Source organism: Microplitis demolitor, chromosome 4, assembly GCF_026212275.2.
Source record: "Microplitis demolitor isolate Queensland-Clemson2020A chromosome 4, iyMicDemo2.1a, whole genome shotgun sequence".
Classification (NCBI taxonomy): domain Eukaryota; kingdom Metazoa; phylum Arthropoda; class Insecta; order Hymenoptera; family Braconidae; genus Microplitis; species Microplitis demolitor.
Genome location: NC_068548.1, coordinates 19,719,336 through 19,747,081, shown reverse-complemented (window position 1 = coordinate 19,747,081; position 27,746 = coordinate 19,719,336). Strand labels below are relative to the sequence as shown.

Sequence of the window (27,746 nt, the reverse complement as noted above, 5' to 3'; positions counted from 1 at the left end):
TAAATTGGCAGTTGTCACATTTTATATCAATTTTGAATTTTCATGAATTTAAAAAAAGCCGCGCAAAGCGCATGTGTGTTTATTAAAATTGTGTAACACGTGTGACATTTAGCGAATGTTGTGTAAGTGAAAAACCACTTGTAGAACATGTTTTTCATATATGTATTAAACCAGTAACGTATATTTAATTTACCATACCCTCGTTGATAATTAATTCCTCACTTATCATTATTTTAATTATCCAAGTGACTTAAATGATTTGACAGGACATTTACTGAAAAATTCTTATCAATAATAATAGAGTAAATTTTTTTCTTTGCATAACGATAACTAAAAATATATATGTAAATAACTTAACAAATGTCACTAAAAATTACGCGTGTGTCAAAACCTTCATTGATGTGGGGGAAATTTAACAAGTGGCTGTTCCAGTCTCTCAATAACTTTGCGCACATACAAGTCATTTGGATCACATCATATACATATTGTTTTTTTTTACCATTTATTAACTAATAAATAAACAATTTTTCAATCATCAACCAGACAATTTTATTGGCGACAATCAATTATTATTATTATTAAGGTAAGACAATTAATCACTCGTTGCTTAAATAATATTAATTAATTTATTGATTGAAGTAAATTAAAAATTTTTTTTTCATACCAAGGCAATATGAATAATAAGTAAGACAATTGTTTGTCCTACATGACTTTTGTATGTTAATCCGTGTAATTTTAAAATGAACCTTTTTTTTTTTCTTTTTTTACGAAATTCAAATGTTTATGCGGCACAGGATATGATAGATCCAGGTACATTATTATTAATGAAAGGATATTAAACTATTAGGACTAAATGTTTACGCCTGTTACTTTTACTTTAACTAATCACAATGTCAATTATTTGTTATTTATTATTTTCAGAGTACTATTATACTTTTGCACTGCACAATCTTCGTAATCCGATAAATATCTTTACTATCCTATTAGAAAAGAAAAAAATCTATATCGTATTTGTGAGCATTTATACTGTAGTTATGAATATTAAACTTTTAATTTGAATTTATAATGAAATTATTTGTGTCAATTTTTTTTTTTATGATACTGAAATAAACTGACGTCGAATAATTTTTGAATTTTTTTGAAAACGGTAAATTTAAAAAAAAAATTGCACCCATAATTTTTTTAATTTTCTACATGTGCATTTTTTTTTTTTATATTAAATCATTTTTTTTATCTTTAAATTTAATTTATTTCATGACAAATAATTTAAAAAAATTCAAATTTCATTTACGAGATAAAAAAAATTTTAATTAAAAATATAAATGTGTGTTGCTTTGATTTTATGTTTAGATTTTTTATGTACTGTTTAAAATTTTATTTTAATAATTAATTTTAATTAAAGTATTATTATTATTATTTTTTTTTTTTTAGAAAACGTTGGTAAAGAGGCAATAATAAGAGTAACAGACTGGTTAAGAGGAATCTGGGAGATGAGAAGGAACGGCGGACCAGTGCAGCAATGGGTTGACTCCATTCCATCTCCGACAAAATCTTCAATTGACATCCACGTTGAGTCTCATGAAAGTTCATCGTCATTAGTACCTGAGGACCATCACTTTAAAAAAGTGTCATCACTTAAAAATCCAATCATGACTTTATCAGCACCAAGCTCACCAGCAATTACAATGTCAGGCATTCCAAGGTTTGTTATTATTACAATACACAAATATTTTAAATATTTTTTTTTTAAATCATTACTCATTAAGAAGTAATTCATGATAAATTAATAATTAAGGTATCATAAATAAACTTTTTTCACGCAGTAGATTAGTACGAGATCCAAGTCTACAATCTGACAGCAGCCACTGTAGCAGCGTGGAAAGTCTTCTGGAGTTACGTAAACCGGATCCGGAAGCTATTCTTCTGGGTCTAGGATTCGGTGGTTGTTACAATAATGCCCAACCTGATGGACCACTTTCGCGAATCCCAAAAAGATTTTTGCAGCCTTCTAAGCTCCGGGGTATTGTTATAGATGACTTCGTAAGACAGCAGCAAGAGACCAATGAGTCAATCGATACTGCATCGTTGGGATACCGCGGACTCACTGGTAATTTTATTTAAAATTATCTAAATAACTTATCGCGTAGACTTAAAAGTTAAATTAAGTATAACCTTGAGATGCAATAAAAAATAATTAAGTGTAGGTCTAAAAATAAATATACGATTAATAAATTTTGAACGGAAGTGACGAATAGGCTTTGGGCTATTGGTCTGTATTTGTAAGCTTATGGTGATTTTGTAGGTAGCAACGACACGCTGAGCGTGCCAAAACGCGTGCAACGTCGTAGGTACTCTGGACCTAATGATTTAGTAAGTCTCTTTAATGATGTTGGACGTCACAATATTTATAAAATAAATATTTTATTCTCTTTCAATGTCATTATCTTTTTTTTATTTCTATTTATTTATTTTTTATTTCGCTTTATGATTGATGAAAATCTCATCATCATTATTTATTTTTAAATCACTTAATTTTTATTTTTTTGACCTTACATTTATTTATTAATATTTTTTTTTACGCCCAACATATGAGAGATAAACTATAATCTTTATTTTATTTAGCTATCGATTTATAGTTTTTAAAATGTCTGATTCATTTTTATTTACTTTATTTTGCTTCAACTATTGATAAGTTTTTTTTTCCTGTTAAATTTATTCTGTTGTGTGCTTTGGCTTTAGCATGTGATTTTTAATTTATTTATAAATATAAATGGAATTTTCCTTCAATAGTTTTATGTGGAATAAATTGTAATTTTATTATTATTTTAATTTAGGATCACCATATGTAGCGCCATCAGAAATAGTTCAAAAAATCATGGAGCGTTTACGGGAACACGAGAGTCATGAATTGGACCTACAAACAAGTTACAATAATAATAGCAACAATCAAAATAATGATAGCAATGCAGAGTCATACAATTCTCATGCAATGCCGGAAGTTCGACTCTCTGTACTGTCACCCAACAATAGACAATTTCTTAATAGAGAACGTTCACGAAGTCCTGACATGCGAAACAAACGTATGATCATAGGTAAAGTTTGATTTTAAACAATGACATTCAAGTAGAATAACAAGTTTGATTAAAGTTTTTAAACTATTTGTATTATTTTAATTCAAATGAATAACTTTATATGCATGTAATATTGGCATTATGACAAGTCGCTCAGAATCTCTCTATGCAGGGGCTTCATAGCGTTTCTTTATCGTAAAACTATTCTTGAATTTATTTTTCCGACATCTTTACCCAAAGCAATTCTCTTCAAGCGCGAATTCTACTTAGAAACTTCTATTTAATGACAAGACTGTCCGAAATAGCACTCCATTATTGGATGACTCATCAAGTCGCTTTTGAACCCGGGATTATTAGCGACTATAAACTGTTGGGACTTAAGGATTTTGAAAGATCGACGTTAGACCGAATCTCAGAAAAACGATTTTTCGATCAACACTGAGATTAAAACCCATGTCAGGCCAGTTACTGAGTTCGAAGCAAGCCTACTTACCCCTCGGTTATTGTGACTGGTTGTCTTGTCATTTAATAGAGAAGTTTTTTAGTACTGAGTTGTCTGCATAAAGAGGTTCTGTAGTGACTTGTCATGCTGTCAAATTAATCGTAAACTTTGAATGAGTTATCATTGAAAGGTCAGTTGAAAATAAAATTTAAAAAATAATAAATAAGTTAAGGATTTTTAAATATTTTAGGACAAAAATCATTTGCTTTTAATGGAGACGGTGAACTTATAGAAATAATAAAACCTGATAATCACCAGGATTGTGTACCAAGTGACAACTCGACTGACTCTAAAACTGACATAAAAAATTCCTATAGATCAAGCTCAATTACTGATAATAAAGAATTTATTTGTCAGACACATGATAATAAATCATCAGAAAAATTAAAAAGAAAAATAATAAAACAAAAATTTATTGATGATACTTTTGATTCATTATCTGGATCGGGTCTAAGTACAATTGAATCTAAATCAACCGCAGATGATTTAAATTCAAGTAGTAATATAAATATATCAGTAAAAAATAGTGGAAGGAATTGTAGTTTAAATTCAAGACAATCACGTAAACTTACACGGGATAATAGACATCAACAAGAATGTGATGTGACGTCAAATAGCTTTCGAAGAGCCAGTGATGGTTCGCATTATTTTGATGATAAACATTCAAGCCACAGTAGCGAGGAAGGTCGGCGGTTCAGTGACGGAGTTATAAAACAGGCTTCTGATAGAAGACGGAGTTTTCGTCGTCAAGCAAGAATTAATGACGTCGAAGCTGCGTCTTATGAGAATGAAATCGATGTTCCAGTTGACCAAGAAAGTATAAAATTACCATCTATAACTATCAGTTCGAGTGAACGTTTAGAGCCAGAGCTTAAGTCTGACACTTGTAATTCAGAACGTAGTGAGCTTTGCTGTACAAGTGACCAGTCGGAACAATTATGTAGACATGATGCTGATTCTCCAGGCTGCTGTTATCATGCCAGCAGCACTAGTTGTTGGAGAAAAATGCGGAAAATAATGAAGAAAAATCAAAAACTGGAGAACATGGTTGCCAAAAATAGACAAGAAATGGCTGAGATTCGAGGGATGCTCAGCAACGTCTTATCTGTGAGAATGGAACCTGGATTTTGATTGCTCAGATAATCAAAAAAAATAATTATTTAATCAAGTGCCAAGAGTTCTTAATTATAGCGCCAATTTAATTTTTTAAGTATCTATATACGTAATTAGTTAAATTTGAAGCCTAAATACATAATTAATTAAACAAAGACCTCATTTGCCTTAAATATTTTGGCTGTTTATAAGTAATCTTGTTACTTTATACAAAGTTTACTTACAATCACGTAATTGTTTTAAATAAACTCGTTATCGTCTGGTTAAAGAAACTGATATCAGTAAATTAAGGAGGTTCGACCGACACTAGTAATTCATTACTTTAATTTATAATAACATAACGAATTCATAAATTAATATTTATTACTTATTTGATTAAAGAAAGTAATTAAATGACTTGGTTATTTTTGACTACATAGATAAAGTACTTCTTTACATGTACACTAAGTTTCAAATCTTAAAGTTGGAAAATCCTTCCTACCTTACATTCAGTCGAACCTCCTTAACAAGAGAAAAGTTTGATAATAAAATGGAAAGAAAAAATTAAGTGATAGTCTTCCAATAATTAAAAAGTAGTTTCTTTGATTCCATTTGTTTTTATTTTTTGTTATCAGACAGAAAATTAAAATAGTGCCTAAAAAAAAAAAAAAAAAAAAAAAAAAAGAAATGATTGAATATATTTATTTTATTAGAAATTCAAAAATATTTTTTAGGAAATTTAATAATAGAAAAAAAAAATATGATACTGACATTAGCCGACGTCTGATAATTTTTGGATTTTTTTAAAAATGATTAATAAAAAAAAAAATTTCAGATAATCGCACATGCAGTTTTTAAAATTTTCTACATGTGTATATTCTTAGTTTTTTTTTTTTTTTTTTTTTTTTTTTTAAATTAAGGCCATTCTCAGACAGTGTCCCTCACTTTTTAAAAATATTCAATGACTAAATCGTAATGACCTAATTAAAATTTTATTGGTGAATTGCAAGAAAATTAAAAAAGTGCAATGCAGTCACACTTTTGCCGAGGCATAGATTTAAAAAAAATTATTTACAGTTGATATCAATCATGAGTTAAACAAAATTTGGAAAATAAATTTAAGTAAAATCTTCATGTCAAAATTATTATTCGAAATGTCAAATTTTTTAGAAAATTTATTTACTAAATTCCGTTCAACTCATAACTGATAACAACTGTCAGTAATTTTTTAAAAACTATCTGAAAATCCCTTTAAATTTTTGAAAAAAAAAAATCAGAAAATTGTTTACTGTCTGCTAACCAAGATCATATTATCGGTCTAATATTTTTTCTTGACTGAATATATAACGATCAAGTTTGTTGAATCTCTTGGAATAATTTATAAGAAAAAAAAATTATCCAATTAAATACATATCATATCTTATTCTACTTACCATAGATACTTACAACAAACTATATATATTTTAAAATTAATTTAATTTGTTACTTACCTTTTATAGATTTAAATTTATAAAATAAAATTACCGTAATTCATAATACTTTACTTAGACTTTAAAACTTCGACCATAAATTTATCTTGTAAAAGAAATAAATCAAAAACCTACTGGAATTTTACCAAAAACTTTGTCACAATAAAGTATAATTAAAAAAAAAAAAAAATAAATAAATTTTATTCCTCTGATATAAGCAACAGCTGATAATTCTGCTCAATAAATAATTAAAATATCGTATTGATATTTCCTAATAGGATTAAATTTAAACTTTAATGTATTAATTATGAGAAATTAAATACATACGTATCAATTGTTTTGTTTTAAAGATCGCAATTCAAGGTTACTTATAATTAAATCATAAATCAATGCATGTTAAGTCGCCATAATTTTATTTAAATAACCATTATCATAATGAACGACAAAAAAATTTGAAGACCACACTTTTTTTTTTCTTCTTTTTTATCTTTTTGCACTTACACATTATAATTACAAAATTTTATCAGGATTTCATTACATTTAACTAACGTAATTTTGTTTTATAATTATACATTAGAACACGTTGCATTACAGATTAATAATTATCGAATTTTTTTTTTAATGATAAATAGTATATGTATATGTATATATATTTATTTATTTATATGTTAAGTTAATGTTTAAAAAAATTTTTACTTATAATTTTGCAAGTATTTTTTTTTCTTTTCTTTTCTTTTTTTTTTTTTTCAATTAATAATTTGGAAATTATTTACCCACTAAATTAATGACTATCGTCAGCATGGTCTTCATGTTTACATTTTTATTTGTTTAAATAATAACGATTTTAAAACTTATAATTTTACGACAGATATTTTATTGACAGAATAGCAAAGACCGGGTCGATAAATGCATGAAAACTTTAATTTTTTAATTAAACTTCAATTAACTATGTAACATTAAATCCGTTTTTTTCTTTTTAATGATAAAGTAAAATAAATTTTTGCCGTAGAGTTTTGAATAATTAAAATTTTTTAATCGATAATTTAAATTTAAATTAGAAATAAAGAATTATAATAGCTGGAGAAAAGTATAAGTTTAAATTATTTAATAGACATATCGATAATTATGATTATTTTAATAATTACGAGCCTCATGTTCTCTCATAAATTACGATTGCTATAAATATGGTAATTGTTGCATTGGTAAAACTTATAACAAAGAAAATACCAGTCTACAATCTGGAAATATTCATTCCTTTGCTGTATTAGCGGTCGAAAAAAAAAAATAAATAAAAAAAAATCCAAAACAGAACGTCATGTTATGTTTTAGTCAATATAATTATTGATACAGAGAGACAGAGGACTGTTGATGATGATAATTATTAATTATAGAGCTTACTTTACAACTTCTTGATGTTGTTGCTCGTCGAGATGAAGCTCGACGATTACTTCATTTTTGTTTTGCACCTTGAAGGTAACCTGGGCAGCTAAGTATTTGTCTTTATTACTTGCTGACCATCCCGAGTACTAAAAAAAAAATTTTATTAGAGATACAATATGAATTATAAAAACAAACAGCGTGTAAAATAAATGGATTTTTTTCAAAGATTTAGGTATTCTTACCGTGGATGTGCTTTTGTACAAAGTTTTGCCTTCTTCTTTAAATGGTAAATATTTTTGCAACAAAGCTTTGCCGTCTATCCTCCATAAAGTTGGATCATTGCTACCACCAACATCAGCTTTAGCAACAACAAATGCCCCTGACTATAATTAAAAATAAATAATTAAATAATAATAATGACTCGATGAGAAACTTTTCAAATTATTCGTAAATTTTACAATTATCCAAAAGTTTTTAACTTTTAACAAAAAATAATTCTTTCGTATATTCGTGTCTGAGCTCTTTTTACTTCTGACAAAAATTTGAATTAATAGAAAATTTATTACAATTTCAAATCATTGAAAATAAAATATATGAATTCCAAGTAACAAATTTGACTTTGTGCAATCTATAAGATGTCAGTTTTTAGACACACTGATAAGCACAAAAATGTTGACAAAACGATCAGACACTTGTCAGCGAAAAAATATCTATTTAAAAGACTTGATACAAGTGACGACAAAAAGTAAATTACAGTTAATTGTCAAATTAATCATCAAACAATTTTTTAACTGAAATTGCTTTTTTAAAAAGAGAAAAAGAAGACAAATTTCTTATGACTTCGAGGAGCAACATCTGTACGTCTTATTTACATAAAAAAAAACTTAACTTTGATACAAAAAAAAATTTGTCTTGTTCTTTTAAAAGACATTTTGAAGTTGCCTTTGTGCTACTTGAGTCATTCAAAAATTCAAATTATTTGATTCGAAGTTCGAATCGATTCGTAAGTTTACCCCTAAATAATAATAATAATAATAATTAATTAATATGAAATAAACATACTGTGTAGTCCTTTGGTGGTATACCAGACGACTCATGGAAACTATTGTCATCAGAGTCTTCATATTCATCCTCTTCTTTTTTAGAACGTCGTCTCTTTTTAGATTTTGTCGGTGAATCAGAGTCAGAGTCCTCATCCTCATCTTCTTCTCCTTCATTATCCTCGTCATCTTCATCTTCTTCTTCCTCATCTTCAGAGTGCTGTCTCTTCTTGTTAGCAGCAGCTCTTCTTGGCCTCTTTTTAGCTCCACCCTTAAGTAATTTATATTTTTTATAAGTACATATATACATACATATACACATATATAAAGTAATAGCTCAATAACAATTAATTAAATTTACGCCAATGGGTGACACGACGCATTAAGATTATTAGTTATCACACAAGTTATCAATTATTCGTTAATTTCAGTCATAACAAATGAAATGTATTAATTATTATTAAAGGAGTTAATAAAACTTAGTAAGATTAATATATTAAATAAATATATTTAAATGTATCAGTGGCGCTACTGTGCTGCCGGCAACCCCATCTTGCCGCTAAACTTTAGTTGTGCGAAAGAAAAGTAATAATCGCTCTATACTACAAAATATGCATTAACTAACACAAGATACCAAGCATTCCTGCCTTTATAATCTATCAATACATCTAGAAATGAAGCCTTCGCCATTTATCATCAGACTTAAAACTTATAAACAATATATATATTTATTTAAAACGTTCGTTCCACTAAGATTTATAGTAGCCCCATATTTTTTCAAAAATTACATTAATTCAACTCAATATATCAAACAATAACCTGACAAATAATTTAAATAAATAATCAATAATTGTCAGCGAGACAATATAAGTGCGTATTGATTGATACTATCATAAATATTGATGCTAGTATCAAGTATTTTAAAATTTCAATACCCAAGCGACCATAAATTTTTAAAAATTGAAAAACCTGCTTCTAAATAAAATAAGAATTTAAAAAATTTTTTAATTTAAAAATGTTATTAATTTTTTTTAAATTATTGATAGCGATGATAAGTAAATGGCATAATAATTTTAATAAAAGCGTCAGTACCTCTGCCCCTTCTAAATCTTCATCAGATGCTTCTTCACCCACTTCTTCTGGGTCATCCGCTGAATATTCGTCCTCGTCGGACACTTCTTTGTTTTTCTTCATATTATTGCCTTTGCGCGAAATTTTTGCGATTTTAAAATAAACAATATGAGGATATTTGTATTTATATTATTGATGCTTTGCTGTGTAAAAAAAACACGACGTGCGTTAATCACTGCAAACAATATGGCGGTCAGAAGGCGCCGAACGCGGCGGCTCGTGATCTTACCTGTGCGCAACAGTTATTGCGCATTTGCCGCGCCTGCGCGCGAATATTTTTCAATTTTTAAAACCGGGAGTTTTGAATTTTTTTTTTAATTATTTATTCTGTAATAAATTACTTTTGTTTCAATAATTAACTTATTACTTTTAATTGTCATTTTATTTTCTTACTAAAAATAAATTATGATTTTAATCGAAGATTTAAAAATTTATTCCTTGAATATTTTATAAACTTTTTTTATTAAAAAAAAATACTTTTATTAGATAAATAAATAAATTGAGTGGAAGGACGACAATTATTATAACTAAAAGTTAATTATAAATTTTTATGCTGTAATTTGAATAATTTAACAAAAATTTGCAGTCGACTAGAAGATTGAATTTCAAAGTTTTTAATTTATAGTTTTTTTTTTCTTTTTTTGTTAAATGATCAATATATACATGGGCCAGGCGCTTGCGTGGATAATACATTCTTGCAGGATATAATAAACGCGGTTTTAGTATTTAGAGGGTTGTTGGAAGATCGACACCAGAGGAAGTGGTAGATAAAGTGAAAGACAGGGGAGAGAGTAAAGACAGGGGAGGAGAGTGAGATAAATAGAATAAGAGAGAAAGTTAAAAGCAATTTCACTTTTAAAATAGCTAAGCCATAAGACAATGTTTGAACTGTATGGGGTGAGCAGAGATGGTATGGTTTTTCACTCCCCACCTCCTAGACGAAAAGACGTTGACATACTTGAAGTAAGTACTGCTGCCGAATTTAAAATCACAGTAACTGAAAAAAATATTATTAGTTTTATTCAGACCCTTATTCTATATATAAATGATTTTTCAGAGGATGTTATAGGATCAGGTGAATCAGTTAATATTTATTACTCTTTCACGCGACGTTTCGCAATAATTTACTGCTTCAGGCGTTATACAAAAAATAATTAATATTTTAACATGAACTGACAATTATACACATAAAATTATCATACATACCATCGAATATCATGTTAACATTATCAATGTATAACAATGCTCTGCTAGGAAAAAAAATAAACTATATAAATTGAAAACAACAAGTAATTTAATGACAATTTGATCAGCAAATGCTATCATTTTAAATAGTAATCTTTTCATTTATATAATTTAAATGTGAATAATTAGAGGATAAGTATGAAAATTTATGAGAGTGTGAATGTAGCAGACATCAGACAAATTTAAAATTACAAATAAATAGAGTAAATAATTAAAAAATAATATTTACAAACAATGCGCATTTAAAAAATTAAAAAATTAATAAGTGCATTTTTTAAAAATATTTTTTTTTTAATTATTTACTCTATTTATTTGTAATTTTAAATTTGTCTGTCTGCTACATTCACACTTATAAATTTATTGTCTAGGCAAAAAAAAATTATTATTTAAACTTTAAAATCGTAACGGATACTTAAAAAATTGACGACACGTATTATGAAATTTATTATTTGAAATTTTAAAATTTTCCATAATGACACCCAAGTTCTGGGTTGTAACTTAAAACAATAATTTTTAAAGTTTATTTTTTTCCGGGTACATGTCATGATAAATATTTTTCACAGCAATCTATTATTTGAAACAACTTTGTAAACAAAATACTTTTTTAAATATGTAGTAAATCATATTCACAAGACTACTGAAACTAAAAATACTAAAAAATTAATTTTTTTAAATTTTTCCCTTATGTTTTGAAATTGGGCAGCCGAGATGGAAAATTTGAATTTGTAAATGATTAAAAAAAAAATGTTTTGTTTATAAAATTAAAAATTATTCAGTTGTGTTGTAAAGCAAAAAAGTATTTAAATAAAATTTTTTATTGCAGACATGTCTTCAATTATCTTCACCGGAATTAATGAGAAAATTGCCAAACGGTGACGCTTTGCATCATCTTAAAAATAATTCACGAGTCTCTACGTTAGTTGCTGATAAAGACAAAGAACCAGCGCGAGAACGAGGTAATTTGAATGTAATTTTAATAAATAAAATTTAAATTGATAAATTTTATCAATAATTAAATTATTTATTGTATTTTTTGTTACTTACATCACACAGTTATTATTCCATTTACTTTCCACTTGTTATTTATGCAATAAATAAAATTTACTTTCGAGATTAGCAAAAAAATAATTTATTCAATTGTTAAAGACAAAATTTTCCGCAAGTTTGCATTATGTTCATTGACCACTAACTTACATAAAGTAAAGCGTGACACCGCGATGAACTTAAGATTTTCATGGATTTCTTTTTACGGATGATTAAATTGTAATTTATTCCGGTAGAACTGTCATTGATACCAAAGTTATTTCCTTTAGTTATACTAAATCTATTAACAATAATTTGAAAATAATTATTACAAAAAAAAATAACTATTATTTGACTGTTAATAAGATGCTCTAATTATTTTTCAGGCCGTAGTACAGGAAGACGGTGGCTCGTAATGTGCGGAGTATTTTTTCTAGGCTGTGCTTTGGTAGCTGGAGTAGGTTTACCTTTAGCCTTAGAGTTACGTAGCTCTCATTTACTTGAAGCAAGACTCCAAGTTGTCAAAAGAATACTCAGCGAAACTCCTCTGATAGATGGACGGAATGATTTCGCTTGGAATCTTCGAAAGCACCGGGGTACTCATTTACGGGATTTCCCATTCGATAAAGACTTATCATTGAATGCTAGTTTTGATAACTATTGGCAGACTGATCTTGTGAGACTTGATCATGGGAACATGGGCGCACAGTTTTGGTCAGCTTACGTTCCATGCGAATCACAATTTTTGGATGCCGTTCAATTAACTTTGGAACAAATAGACATTGTGAGAAGACTGACAGCTAAGTATCCATCAAGAATGAGACTCGTTACTTCGAGTAAGGAATTGGAAAAAGCTCACAAAGATGGTGTGCTTGCAAGTCTTGTTGGTATTGAAGGTGGCCACAGCATTGGAGCATCAATGGCTGTATTACGGAGCTTCCATTTACTTGGCGCGCGATATATGACATTGACACATAAATGTAACACACCGTGGTAAGAAAAATATACTTATATTTTACTATTATTTACAAGGTTTTATAGAAATTATAATTTACTCTACTGGCCTTCTTTTTCTTCTTTTACTTCGGGGTAGAATTATTAGTTTCTGGACACTAAGTACCTGTTTTTGACAGTTTGATAATTTTGATAAGATAATTTATACAATAGGCAAAAATATCACAAATCTTTCTCACATAATCAAGGATAATTCAATTACACATATTGTCGTGGTAAATTTTTATATTCTTTGTATGAAAATAAAACATCGTGTCGACAAATGGTGTCGTGTCCAAAACTGGTTCTTCTACTCTATAAATTTCAAAAAATTTTGGCTCAATTCAGAAAAAAAGTAAACTGTAAAAAAGTAATGACATCTTCATGACTTTTTTACTGTTTCAAATATTAATAGGGCGGCAAAATAGCCATCAAGATTTACTTATGGTAAAAAATGAAATGTTAAAATTTACAGGGCTGATTCCTCTTCAGTAGAAGATCCAAATGAAGACGCACCGCTAGACTTTCACAGTGACGGTCTATCTACTTTTGGTAAATCAGTTGTGAAAGAATTAAATCGATTAGGAATGCTTGTAGATCTTTCTCATGTTTCTATTCGTACGATGAAAGACACGCTGTCGATGACTAAAGCTCCGGTAATATTTTCTCACAGTGCTGCTCGTGCACTTTGCAATTCATCCAGTAACGTTCCTGACGATATACTCAGATACTTGGTAAAAGTTTTAATACTAAAAAAATATAATACACTGTAAAAAATTTGAAATGATAACGGATTTTATTCACATCCGAAATCACTTGGAGTTTTGGAGTTTTTTTCAAAATTCTGTCCGCATACGGAGTAAATTCGGAGCTTATTTTTCAGCGGAGTGATCTGGACTTTTTAAAATCCGCATTCACTCCAAATTTAACCCGCGTTCACTCCGAAAATTTTTTACAGTAAAAATAATGATTAAAATTTTTTTTACTCAACTAAGATTTAATTTTTTAGTCACTGAACGGTGGCCTGGTGATGATCAGCTTCGACAGCGCTCATCTTAGCTGTGGAGACGCAGCTTCTATGCATGATGTAATCGGTGAGAGAAAGATATTTACTTAAAAAAAAATAAAAATAACTAGACAATACTTTTTAAAATTTTTTCCAATTTATTTTTTCATCCGTTTTCAGCGCACATAAATCATATAAGAAAAACCGCAGGGGTTAATCATGTAGGTCTTGGTGCTGGATATGACGGTATAATGAGGTCAGTTAAATTCAATGAAACAAAGAAACCACAAACAAATGTTTGTTTCAAGTATTGCAATATAATTATTTTTTATTTTTATTTTCTCTTAAATTATCATAGGCAATTAGTATTCAAGCAGTAGCTTTTCTTTATACATATTTTTAAAAATTAGTAAAACAAAGGAGATTCCATATCTATTTTATATTTAAATATGTCCTCCAGTCCACCAACAGAACTTCCTGATGTCTCTGGTTATCCTTTATTATTGGCTGAATTAACGCGAGATCGTCAATGGTCTGCATCAGACATAAAGAAACTCGTGGGTGGAAATTTGATTAGAATAATGAAAGAAGTTGAAAATCACGCCGCTTCTTTGTCCAATCAGTCACCAAATGAGGAATGGATACCTCAAGAACTTATCGAGGACACGTCTTATTGTCGTTATCACGATGAATAATTTTTTAAAAATTTTTACTCATCAATTGCAATGTAAAAAAATTAGTTTAGTTGAACTGTTTACTATTTTATAATAAAAATAAAAAATTATTTACTTTAAAAAAAAAAATACTAATGATAATAATTAAAATTTTAATTATTTCCTTCCATATATATTTATATATATTTTTAGATACCCGATTATTGAGATACTCTCGATAAATCTCATACAATATAATCGGTATCAATTTAAACATTCAAGCGACTCGGGTACGCTCTAGTGAATTGAATCGATCTTATAAATAGAGTATTAAACTTGCAAACTAGACTCGGAATAATGAGGTGATGAGTTTGTTTTTAAAGTCGATTAGTAGCGACTTTAAAATATCAGTATTTGTTATTTTATTTTTTAAATTTGAATTATAATACTTTACATCTATTATTTATCAGTAGATTAAATATCTTTGCAAGATATTTGGCATTATTCCAGTTTAAAATAGTCTACTTTCTTCTGACAATTTACGCGTGACTCGTGAACGTTCGAGAAAGCCCCAACCGTATCATTGAATTTAATAATTGATGTTAAAGTACACGCGCATAGCAAATAAATATTTATCTAATAGTTGTAAAAAATTTGTTCAAATTTAAAAGTCGAATAAACAAATTGATGTTTATTCATAAGTGTTACAGCTTTAAGACATTATTAAGTAATCAAATTGTGTGTAATTATTTGGCATTTTTAATTAATTAGTTGATTAATTTTGTTGATTGATTTTTTGTACGAAAGCTTGTAATGATGATTGAAAGATTTATATAGAGGATGTTAAATCGGGTAATGTTAACACGAATTATTAAATTAATCAAGTACTTTGGACGAATTGTTTCTTGGTAGTCTCAGACAGTTAATAAGTTTGAGAGATGAAAGCCGAAAACCCACACATTATTAATAAATATATTGGACAAAGAAAAATAATAGTCGGTATTTTTTTTTTATTATAAAAAAAAATTATTAGTGAGGGTAGTGAAAATGAATGATTTCCTCTAATATATATAAATATATATATATATATATATTAGGGTGATCCTAAAAAAACAACCTATGAAATTTATGGCTTACAAATGACCTATATACTGAGAAAAAAATTCTACTAGGAAAAGTTTTTAGCTCAATTTTAAAAAGTATCCGTAGCGATTTGAATTTTCTCATTTAAATAACGCGCCAATTTTTTTTTTTTTTTTTTTTTTTTTTTTTTTTCATTAAAAATATTGTAACTTCTGGATCGTTTGAGATAAAAATCTGCTCTAGAATATTCTTGTAGGGCATTAAATTTAATCCCAAAAATTTTTTGTAGTGATATTTTTAATAATAGAGCCTTAAACTATAATTCCGTTACTCTAGATTTTGATGGCCTATAAGTATACGAAACATCGAGTTTGGAAATTTGACTACCAGGACTTTTTTTTGGAAATTTAATACTCTACAAGAATATTCTAGAATCAAATTTTTATCTCCAACGGTTCAAAAGTTATAATATTTTAAATGAAAAAATTAAAAATGGCTACCGACACTTTTTAAAATTTTTCCAACAGGATAATTTTTTTTTCGGTACGTAGATCTTTTATAAACCATGAATTCGATAAATTGATTTTTTTTGGATCACCCTAATATATGTATACTATTATTATATATTATTTACCTGTATAGTGGGTAATTTCCTATTGTTACAATCCCGGGATGAAATTAAAAGCTGCGCAGAACCGAGCGCGTTATTTGAGTGTCAGAAGGGGGTGTGAAAGTTGAGGCGGGAGTATAATGAAGTGGGGGCTTTTTAAGATTACAGACTCTTTATTCCTCTGCACATACGAACTTTATTGCAGTTGACAACCGGTCCATCGGACCGCGGTCTTCTACACGTGCGCGCTGTAGTCTCAATCTCATTTTAAAATCCGCGTTTATTTTTTAAAAACAATATTAATCTTCTTTCGTATTACAGCAACATGTACTAATCACTCATCAGCTCTTACAACTTTTTTCACGATGGTAAAAATAAGCCAAGTTAACAACAACCAAAAGAAATGTGATCGTTAATTTTTCACATAGTTTTTTTTTACTTTAATTTTTCAAGTTAAAAAAATTTTAAGTGAAAGTTTATTAATTTATCATAAATATTTAAAATATTCATCATATTTCTGTTGACTGTTGATTGAAAACAAAATAAATAGTTGCTATCAGACATTGCAATTGTAATTTAAAATTCAAAATAAAATTTGCTGGTACTGAAAACGTAAGTCGATAGTTTCTCTTCTTTAATCACGATAAAACTTGATCTTATTTGCACTTTTGTATTTTATTTCATGCACCGACGAAGTCTCCATGGAAAGTGTATGTGATAAACTATATATCACATCACTTCATTTAGTTTTATTTAATTGTTAATAAAAAATAAAAGTTAATTCAAAGTAACACATCAGTTTTGTAGATACTACCGATAAATAAATTAATATCAGCCGGTTTTTCCATGCAATGCAATTTATTATTTCTGTCCTATCATTCGATCTTACTGACACACTTATAACCAAATGTATGTTTTTTTACAAAATAAAATCACATATATATATATATATATATATATATATATATATATATATATATATATATATATATATATATATGTATATACATATACATGTAAATACATGAATATGTCTATTACAAGTTGGCATTATTATTAGCATTTAAAAGTCCAGCGTGTTGATGCTTTCGAGAGCAAAACTCATCGGGATGCGCGTCGTTGATTATGATCCTCATACTCATCAGTAAAGTGAAATCCTATAGACTAGACTGTTGTTATTTATTTTAAAAAGTACAACCGTTTAAAATTTAATAGAAACACTGATTAAACATATTAATGACGTAGCAAATTACATTTTTTTATTAATAATATTTTTATTTTAAATAATTAATAGCTTCCGTATAAATTTCTCCATAAAGTCTTCAATAATTAAACCCGCTAATTTGCCCTCATTTAATTTATTACCTGCAATAATATATAATAGAATAATTAATAATAGTGACAGATGATTAAATAGAATAAATAATTATTGACTATTGGTTATTAATTTTTTAATTAATTAATGAACGAATGGATAAAAAAATAAAATAAAAATTTGGACGATACCTCGAATTTTTGAATCGTGTATCTGTTGCCTATTGTAATGATTAGATGCTAAATAAATTAATGCGTGATTCAGCGTAAGAGAACCCATCGTATAGTAATATAATAAAATTAAAGGCTTATGTATACACATTAAATGTAATTGTACTTGGTAAAGTTTAGCGGTGTGCAGTCTCCTAGCTAATAAATGTGTACTTGCTTTTGTTCTAGACAAGTGATTTGCACATTACTAGTTGCAGATAATACAAGCACAACAGTACGGTTGAATTTAAATTGAGATTGAGAGACAACATTCGAACACAAAGATGCGATACAAGGTGAGTAATACATTATTGTCATTATTTATTCATCTTTCGTGTGTAATATCTTCTTAAGATCTTGAATGTAATTTTTAAAATTAGATCAATTCTATGTGTCAATACTCTCAGGTAACTGGAATCCACATAATTCTAGTCATCTACAATTAAATTATACAAGCATACATTTACTATTGAGAAGACAATATTCATTTTTGTGTCATCACCATGTGGACTTTGTAATGACGTAAATTATGGACTTTTTTTTTTTTAATTTTTTTATAGACGTCGTACCTTAATGTCTAAGTCATCTCACAGCTCATGATATATTTACATGCAAATCTACACAGTAAAAGAAATTTATAAAATTAATTAACACAAAAAAACTGTTAATATGTACACGGAACAAAATGATGCTCAAAAATTTAATAGTTTGTAGTTTATTTTCGACTTAAAATTAGTATATTCGATACTAATATCAAGCAAGGATCATTATATATATTACAAAATGGCTATTATTTATTTTAAAATTTGATACACATGGAAATCGAAATTTGTAATTTCGTTTATTAAAATTAATATGAAAGAGTATCGATAAATTGGTATCTACAGTTATTACTATTCAAATAAACATAACAAAATTTTTAAAATGAGCAACCGAAAAATTAGTAAACGTACATATTAATATATAAAGATCTAGTATACGAATTTTTCATTTTATTATTTATCACTTATTCGATATATGTATATAATAAATTAATTTATAATAACGAATAAATAAGATTTTATATTAATTATTAGTCAATTGGATAGAATTTATAAAATAAGAGTTTAAAATTTTCGGTATTTTTATGAGCAAAAAATCAATATCTAGTATACTAATTTTTCATTTTATTATTTACCACTTATATGATTTATGTATATTGTAAATTAATTTATAATGATGAATAAATGATATTTTAAGCTAATAATTGATCAGTGATATCGAATTTATAAAATAAAAGTTTGTAACTTTTGGAATTTTCGGCTGGAAAAATCAGTATCTAAGATAGCAGTTGTTAATTTGACCAATCATTACTTTTAAATAGATTATGCCATAAATTAATTAACTTTCACTAATAAGTCACGTATTATACCTAAAAGTAATAATATTTAGTTACTTTTTGAAATAATTGATAGTAGTTTTTAGGAATCTACAAAAATTAGTAAACTACTTTGCATTAAGCACATAATAGTACTAATTATTGATAACAGATTTGAATTTTTACTATTATTTATGAATTTTTAATATTTACAAATATTTCATATTTGCAATACGAAAATTTTTTTTTCGTATTGCAAATTATAAAATATATAAATAATAAAATATAAATTATCAAGTACAAAAAGTTGTACTTTGTCTTATCCGAAAACATGATCCTGTTACCCTTGATAAAATTTTATTAAAATATCGTTATAAGTGTGAATCATTTTATATGCGTTTAATGTATAAATTGAAATTGACCAGTTGTTATGTTTAGTACAACGTACAACTAAACTGGTACGTCTACCCCGATATATGAGTGACGAGTAGGAAGTAGAGTAGATGTATCAGAGAAGAGGTTTATGATTAGTATAGTAAAGAGAGATGAGACAATGAGAGATGCAGTTGTGCAGATATGCACGCAACACCTCGATCCAAGGGTTCATCTAACGAGAATTACGTTATCAGAGGCATTGACTCTGATTGTCATTCTACTGATGTGTTAAAAGTTTATACTTTTAGAATTGACACACAACTGAAGTTTAAGCAAATAATATTTTTTCTTTCTCCTCACGTTCTTGCTTTTGTGTAGATATGTATCAGCATACATACATAAATATATACATATATATTTAAATTTTTCCTATATTTCATCAGTCTTACTCTTTTAACAAAATTTTATTTTATCTATCCCAATCTCGTGTTCTTGATACTTAAAACCTCCGCCTAATATTATCATCTCGCCTCAGTAATTCACAGGAAGTCATCTAGGCAGTACTTCTCTCTAAGAGGAAAAGAGTATAATTCATCTCTGTCTCTTACAAATTCTACAACTAATTTTAAATTATTCATTTTTCATTTCCTACTTTGTTTATTTTACTTTTTTTTAAACTTTGATAAAATATTTTTAAACTAAAATTATATCTGCTGTTTTTAAAATTCCCGCACTTTTTTTTTTCTTTCATTTGAATAATTTATTTTTCTCTGCAATTGAAAATGAAAAAAAAAATTAATTTAAATGTCTACACTTTAATTTATGCATAAGTAAATAAAGACAGAGTTAATGTATATAAATTAATTTAATTAAGGGGAAAAAAATAATTAAATAAAAAATATCAACGTTGATAAGTTATAATTTTTGACAGATAATAAAATTACATGTATGTTTAAAAAAAAATAAATAAAAATAAAAAAACCGCACGTATTTTTAGAGTTAAGATAAAACAATCAATACACGGATGATACGTCGCCACACGGAAATAAATCAGCGATTGAATTATTCATTTAACTTTGTCAGTCACGTATATATATATACATAGATATATATTTATATTTATATATAATTCACCTTGACTAGTGAAGTCTCGACAGGAACTGAATGTTCCGATAGTAAGATTATATTTATTAGTAATTGATAGCAAATAATTATCAACAATAGAGTCCAATTATCCTGGAACAATTAATATTAATTATAAATCATGATTATATATATTGTAAATAATTATAAATAATTTTATTTAATAAGTTTCATATAGACGTCAGAGATTTATGATAAAAAAGAAAATATGAAAAATCATTAAAATTCTTTCTCACGGACAAGAAAAACAGACGGCGCATAAAAAATATCTTCAGTAGATTTTTTTAGACCTACACTTTTGGATGAGTTCATCAGCAAGAAGTTCTTCCGTTAAGGCAACGTCAAATAAAAACAAAACTATAGAGATAAAATATGAGATATCTGAGCACTTGTCAGAAGTCAAGTCTCAGAGAGCTGGTGGTATTTAGAGATGAGACTAAATTAGAAAAAATAACAATCAATATTTATTTCCATATATATAAAATATCACTCCAAGGTTTGAGTTATAATTTATAAGAAAAATTAATTGCCTTCTGTAGTTGGCATTGACAATTCATATATTTAATATTTTCTTGATGATGACAACATATTGAGAGATTTATAATTTAGTAGTGGCTCATTGACATGGTCCTTCATTTCATTATTATCATCATCATCATCATCTTCTTTAGCGTAGAGATAATTTTATCATTACTTATCTTTTTTCTATTCTAATTTTCTTTCTCTCTTACGTACACTTACCCGTCATCATCATCTTCTATCACAATGGAATTATTGTCTAGGGACTAGTACAGGATATTGAGGGCAATGGTTAGTTGTAGTTGATGACATCGTGATGATTCCAGGGCGAGGTGAAGCCTTCGATCATCGTTCTAAATACACTTTGACCCTGGTCTACATATTTTATTTATTATTTTTTTTTTCTTACTCATACACACAGGAAATTGATACACTGCACCTACAATTATATAATTGCAATGATTATTCAGCAACAATTAATTAATGTATTGCCCATTTCATTTATCGTTACTGTTAAATATTTGCGGAGTGAACCTGGGTCAAATCTGGAGTGAATCTCAATCGCGTGAAGTTTATTTATTTAGTCCCTGAGTGAAGTTCACTCTGAAGAAGAATTTATTTTAATCCTGACTGGAGTTAGCAGATAATTAACAATTTTCAAATTTTTATTTCAACTCAATTTTAAAAAAAAAAACCTAAAAATATGCACATGTAGAAAATTTAAAAAGCTACAGGTGCAATTTTTTCAAATATTTTTTTTTTTATAATTTATTGTTTAAAAAAAAGTCCAAAAGTTATGAGACGTCGGGTAATTTAAATATCATATTTTAATATGGAAAAAAACTCCGTATGCAGAGTGAATTTAAAAAAAACTCCAGAACTCCGAGTGAATTTGAATTTAAATAAAATCCATAATTACTCCGAATTTGCTCCCAATTTTTTAGTGTACCGTTGCTACTAAATTAATAATTACTTATTTTTATTTTTATTGTAATATTTATTAACTTTATTCTATCGCTTCACTTGTATACCAATTGCCGAATGTTAATTTAAATATTAATGTGATTTACCGATAGGTAAACGACCCAGAGAACAATGAAAGGAGTCCCGAGGAAGTGAAACAGTCGGATGTTCCTTGGTATGTCGCCTGATAAAATTTTTAACTGTAATTTATTTAACTACTGAATAAATAAATATATTATTTAACTGATTACAAGAAAACTAATAAGTTTTTTTTTCAGGTACACATGGGATGAAAAAAAAACGAGAAAAGAAACCCGACTAGTAATTGTGGTAGGCTTGTTGGCTGTTGCTGTGATTGCATTAGTTGCTACACTGACCTTGCAAATGGCTGTTTTCCGTAAAGAAGAATATAAAGAGATGTGTCAGAGTGATGAGTGCATAAAAACAGGTAACGATTCATTAACTTTATTTAATCGACGTGTTAAAAATTAACGACCGTTATCATGTAATCTTGTCTTGGTATAATCTTACTCTTGTTAAGTAACGAAATCCTTAAGACAGATGATTTTTTTTTAAATTAAACAGTAAGGAATAAATTACAATTTTATTATGAAATAAATCCTTGAATTTTATAATTACTTTATTTTACAGCCGCAAGGATAATTGAGTCAATAAATAAAACAATAGATCCGTGTGATGATTTTTATAAGTTTGCTTGCGGGGGATGGATTTCACGTAATCCTATTCCGCAAAGTCAGACTTCTTGGGATCAGTTGAGTCTTCTTCGAGAAGATTTGCTTGAAAACTTGAGGGTACTTCTTGAAGAGCCTGATCAGGACAATGATTTACGGCCAATTAAACTCGCAAGATCACTTTATAAAACGTGCATGGATACTGGTATTTTTTTAAAAATAATAACTATCTCTCACTATAAAAAATGTCGGAGTGAATGCGGGTTAAATACGGAGGTAAATAAACTCAAAATTTACTCCGTAAGCGAGTGATTTTTTTTAAAACTCTGAAATTTGGATTTAAATAAAATCCGTTCTCCGAATTCACTCATAATTTTTTAGAGTGCATATATATTTTATTGATGAAAGTTCAATAATATAGAGTTTATATTTAAAAAATGTACAGATATGTATTGAATAAATTATTTGAACAATTTAATTTTAGCAAAGGTCGAGAGTCTAGGATTAACACCAATATATAAAGTTTTAAAAAAACTAGGTCTTCCTAAAGAGCCAATATTTGATGATGAATTAATAGACCTTGATTTATCAACAATTGCTGGTTCAGCACAACGACACTTGGGTCTTAATATATTTTTAAATTTCTACATCAGTGAAGATGTAAGAAATACATCGCGGAATCGTATGATGATGGAACAAGTATCTCCAGGATTTAGCGAACGTTACTTGCTGGACCCAGTCAGATTCAACTCAGAGCTGACTGAATATAAACACTACGTTAAATCTATGGTCGAGTTAGCAGGAGTCAGTGATAAAAGTGCTGACTTTGCTGATGAAATACTAAACACAAGTACTAAAATCGCTAAGATAATGGAGACACCGGAAGAAAGGAGAAGTTCAAATCATTTGCTCCATGATGTAAATATCGATGAGCTTCAACAGTTGACGGATCTTCATGCAGTGAAGGTAAAAAGTTTTTACTATGGCAGCATAGGAAATTCCCCTTGTGAACATAAGAAAAATTATCATTTTTTTGTCCATGTACTTAAAAGATTTATTGCGTAATTTTATGTTATTTTTTTCTATTCAAGTGGAATTGGACGAGATATGTTGATGCAGTTTTTGAGAACACAGATGTTGTTATTGACCCCAAAGAGGATCGTGTTATCGTAATGGATCTTCTGTACTTGCAGCAGCTCCCGCAGCTTTTAGCAGACACACCTCCTTCGACTATTGGTTAATATCAATGGAAATTTTATTTATTTATTATAAACTTATATAAAATAATAGAGATAAAGAGAAATAATAGAGCACGTGATTAAATTTCTCTTTATTTGTCTATCACTATCATTAGTAAGTTTTAAAAATATTATGCTACAATCAAGGGGTCACATGGGTCATCAAAAGCTATCTAATATTCATTTTCGCTGCGTATATTTAATGTTAATTTATTATTGCCATGGTTTTATGACCGAGTTTATTTTTTTTTTTTAATAATCCAGCTCGCTTTGTTTGGTGGACCGTTTACTCAACAGTCGCTCCTCTGACATTACAAAAATTTCGTGATCTTGGTTTTCAATTTTCACAAAAAGTATTTGGATTGAAAGAAAAAACATCTAGATGGAAAGGATGTACGGGAAACGTAAATTCTAATTTTGGAATGGCTCTCACTTATCTATATGTGCAAAGACATTTCAATGAACAAGCTAAAGAAAAGGTCCCTATTCACTTGAATAAATAAATACTTAATTAACTATAAAATAACAAATTAAAAAAATTCATAAATTTTTTAACAGGCATTAGAGATGTTACTAGACATCCGAGCGGCGTTTGACGAAATGGTTACAGAATTAGAGTGGATGGATATTGGAACGCGACAAAGAGCTCATAAAAAACTAAATGCAATGAGACCTTTCGTCGGATTTCCCGAGTGGATAATGGACCCTGAAAAATTAGATGAATTTTACGATGGGGTAATTTGATCAGATTATTTAAAATACAATAAATATTGTGTTCAATTAACAGCACATTTTATTTTTTTCAGGCCGAAGTTATTGAAGGACAATTATTTGACACATTTTTAAGACTCACGGACGTGGGAACTAATAAAACACTCAATAGTTTAAGAGAAAAACCCGATAAAGACCGTTGGATATCTACTGGGACAACTGTTAATGCATTTTACAGCGCTATTTTGAATTCCGTCAGTAAGTATTTATTTTTTTTTAAATATATATATTTTTTAGTTTAATTAGGGACAAGAGTTTGCCTTAATTTCGAAATGAATGATGTAAATTTTGGATATTACGGCGAAAATATTGGTCTTATAGAAAAAGTTTTCAAACAAAAGTTGTAGGAAATTTAATTTTCATTAATTATAAGAAATTTAATTTTGAAATTACGGTTTTTTTATTAGTCTTACGAAAAAATTGTAAGAGACATTTTTTTTAGAAAATTAAATTTCCTACAACTTTTATTTGAAAAATTTTTTCATACGACCAATATTTTCGGCGTAATTTAAAAAATTTCACACCATTAATTGTTATTTTTAAATTAAGACAAAAATTCTGTCCTTTGCTCATAATAATAAATATTTTATTAACTAAAAATAATATTTATAGCGTTCCCGGCGGGTATCCTGCATCCACCTTTTTATGGAAACGGATTAGAGTAATACATATTTATATAACAATATTTCAATGTTATTTACACATAAATATATGTTTTTTTTTTTTTTTTTTTTTTTTTTTAACAGATCTATCAATTACGGAGCGATGGGGGCGATAATGGGTCACGAACTAACGCACGGATTCGACGATCAAGGTTTACTCTAATAATAATATTAAAATATATATACATATGTATATACTACTGACTATTTTAGTGAGTAAATTATCGTAAATGCTAATAATATACTTTGCGTTAATACACCAGGCCGCAGATACGACGAGAACGGCAATCTACGTCAATGGTGGAGTGATGAGACATTACAACATTACCACGAGAAAGTTGAGTGTATCATTAAACAATATAGTAACTATCATTTACCAGAGCTCAGTAATAATTTTACGGTAACAAGACACTACTGTCATTTGATAAAAGCCTTGATTTAAGATGTCAAGAGTATAAATAATTTTATTGTTTATTTTTTTTTTAAGGTCAATGGGATAAACACTCAGAGTGAGAACATTGCTGACAATGGAGGGATTCGCGAAGCCTATCGAGCTTACCAGAGATTGAAAGCCAGAAATTCAAGCCCGCAAGCTCTGCCAGGGCTGGCTGAGTACACGCAAGATCAGTTGTTCTTTCTTGGATTCGCTCAAGTTTGGTGCGGAAATTATACGAACGGCGCTTTGAAGTCTAAACTTATTGAGGGGGCACATGCACCCAATCATTTTCGTGTGATTGGGACTCTGTCAAATAATTTAGACTTTTCAAAAGCATGGAAATGTCCTCTAGGAAGCCCAATGAATCCTCCCCACAAGTGTATACTGTGGTAATTGTGCTCTACAAATTATTGATCGTAAGGACCAATTGTACATAAACGTAAAATTATTTAAACTGTAAATATTTTATGATTAATAAATAATTATGTAGATAGAAATTTTTAGATAAAAATTTGTATTATATAAATAATGTCGTACATTTACGATGTAAAATTATTATCTAATAAAGTAATTATTAAAATTATATCAAAGTCATGCAAGTTATTCTCGCATCGCACGTTGCCTTAGTCAAAAATTTCAACTTTTGCTTTACATATTTCCAGAGTTTAACCTCTCCAGAGCTCGAAGCTGAAACAATATATTTTCCTCTATGGCCAAGACACTTAACACGTGCGTCGTGACCTATAGTTGATAAGAGTTCCGTCACTTGCTCTATGTCCCAAATTTTAAGTGTACCATTTTCCTGCCCGATAACGATAACATTGTCACTGATAAATTCAACGCAAACAATTTTCGAGTCAAGTGTAATCTCAGCACAAAGACCAGCATTTTCTACTGTGTAAGCGTCCAGCTGATTGTTCGCCGCCATCAAATATTTCATACCGTCTGGACTCCATCGTAAGACCGTTATGTTTTTGGCATTAAGTTTCAACCTGGGTACCAAGTTCGTCGCGTAAGCTTGTCGTCCTTTTACTAGGTTCCAAGTACGCAATACTCCGTCAGTACCAACTGATAGCGCTAATTTACCAGTAGGGTGCACTGCTAATGTATTTACCTCAGAGTTCTTGTGAGCTGACGTCCAATTTTTTTCCAATTGCCAATTTCCACATCTTACCACTCCAATATTGCCATCGCTGCTGCAACTGAGGAGATGAGTTGCATCTGGTGTGAATGTTACACAATTTACTGTACCTAGGAACGGAGTTTAAATATATATTCCACAATAAAATATATAATTAAATAAATAAATTACCATTGTGATGGATCAATTTTCCAGATTCTGTACGACTTTTCATATCATAAAGATTTATGCAATCATCCGCAGCTCCTGATGCCAAATAATTTTTTCTAGATGATACTGTCCTGATACTTGCAGTATGATCTTTTGTGGCAAAACTACGTTCTAGTTTATATTTCTGTAAATAAAAATTTATTAAATTTCATTTATTCAATGTTACTCATAAATAATATATAAACTTAACCTATTACTTAATTACTTTGTAATTACTATTGATATAAAACAACACTTACTTTTTCCTCCTTGTGAATTTTATAACCCAGCAAAAATTGCTCGTAAGTTCCAACAATAATTTCAAAATCTTCTGTCATTTTTTCTTTAAATATTTAGTATTTAACTCAAAAAAACAATATTAGAATATGCACGTGGTGAAAATATGCATTTCAATCAATCATATGATCTAGTAATTTA

General features: G+C 28.3%; 5 protein-coding genes across 7 annotated transcripts; 3 read left to right on the top strand and 2 right to left on the bottom strand.

Annotated features, from left to right (window-relative positions):
- The first annotated feature begins 85 nt into the window (after nucleotides 1-85).
- Nucleotides 86-5,551, top strand: LOC103568169 (probable serine/threonine-protein kinase DDB_G0283337). 2 transcript variants are annotated; one of them, XM_053738684.1, is made up of 5 exons: nucleotides 86-583; nucleotides 1,432-1,702; nucleotides 1,827-2,107; nucleotides 2,835-3,092; nucleotides 3,764-5,551. In XM_053738684.1, exons 2-5 carry the CDS (start codon nucleotides 1,491-1,493, stop codon nucleotides 4,702-4,704), a joined length of 1,692 nt encoding a protein of 563 aa, XP_053594659.1. In that variant the 5' UTR covers nucleotides 86-583; nucleotides 1,432-1,490; the 3' UTR covers nucleotides 4,705-5,551. The 2 variants fall into 2 exon arrangements, with proteins under 2 accessions (XP_053594659.1, XP_014296367.1); XM_014440881.2 differs by having other exon boundaries at nucleotides 89-583; nucleotides 1,824-2,107; nucleotides 3,764-5,550.
- Nucleotides 5,552-7,452: 1,901 nt separating this feature from the next.
- On the bottom strand, nucleotides 7,453-9,901 carry LOC103568170 (nucleolin). Its single transcript, XM_008544900.3, has 4 exons — nucleotides 9,647-9,901; nucleotides 8,577-8,825; nucleotides 7,757-7,897; nucleotides 7,453-7,660 (listed from the first exon to the last, which is right to left on the bottom strand). Exons 1-4 carry the CDS (start codon nucleotides 9,746-9,748, stop codon nucleotides 7,529-7,531), a joined length of 624 nt encoding a protein of 207 aa, XP_008543122.1. The 5' UTR covers nucleotides 9,749-9,901; the 3' UTR covers nucleotides 7,453-7,528.
- A 529-nt stretch (nucleotides 9,902-10,430) lies between these two features.
- Nucleotides 10,431-14,647, top strand: LOC103568347 (dipeptidase 1). The gene is made up of 7 exons (XM_008545182.1): nucleotides 10,431-10,648; nucleotides 11,754-11,886; nucleotides 12,340-12,946; nucleotides 13,422-13,680; nucleotides 13,956-14,040; nucleotides 14,133-14,208; nucleotides 14,413-14,647. The coding sequence occupies exons 1-7, from the start codon at nucleotides 10,565-10,567 to the stop codon at nucleotides 14,645-14,647; spliced, it is 1,479 nt and encodes a 492-aa protein (XP_008543404.1). The 5' UTR covers nucleotides 10,431-10,564.
- A 1,856-nt stretch (nucleotides 14,648-16,503) lies between these two features.
- LOC103568171 (neprilysin-4) lies at nucleotides 16,504-26,461 on the top strand. 2 transcript variants are annotated; one of them, XM_053738270.1, is made up of 14 exons: nucleotides 16,504-16,666; nucleotides 18,012-18,118; nucleotides 22,293-22,354; nucleotides 22,458-22,627; nucleotides 22,831-23,076; nucleotides 23,356-23,837; nucleotides 23,963-24,107; nucleotides 24,374-24,588; nucleotides 24,668-24,844; nucleotides 24,916-25,078; nucleotides 25,493-25,541; nucleotides 25,627-25,694; nucleotides 25,806-25,942; nucleotides 26,030-26,461. In XM_053738270.1, the coding sequence occupies exons 2-14, from the start codon at nucleotides 18,107-18,109 to the stop codon at nucleotides 26,369-26,371; spliced, it is 2,268 nt and encodes a 755-aa protein (XP_053594245.1). In that variant the 5' UTR covers nucleotides 16,504-16,666; nucleotides 18,012-18,106; the 3' UTR covers nucleotides 26,372-26,461. The 2 variants fall into 2 exon arrangements, with proteins under 2 accessions (XP_053594245.1, XP_014296414.1); XM_014440928.2 differs by having other exon boundaries at nucleotides 16,504-16,910.
- A 14-nt stretch (nucleotides 26,462-26,475) lies between these two features.
- LOC103568172 (p21-activated protein kinase-interacting protein 1-like) lies at nucleotides 26,476-27,731 on the bottom strand. The gene is made up of 3 exons (XM_008544903.2): nucleotides 27,569-27,731; nucleotides 27,291-27,453; nucleotides 26,476-27,229 (listed from the first exon to the last, which is right to left on the bottom strand). Exons 1-3 carry the CDS (start codon nucleotides 27,644-27,646, stop codon nucleotides 26,559-26,561), a joined length of 912 nt encoding a protein of 303 aa, XP_008543125.1. The 5' UTR covers nucleotides 27,647-27,731; the 3' UTR covers nucleotides 26,476-26,558.
- Between the last annotated feature and the right edge of the window lie 15 nt (nucleotides 27,732-27,746).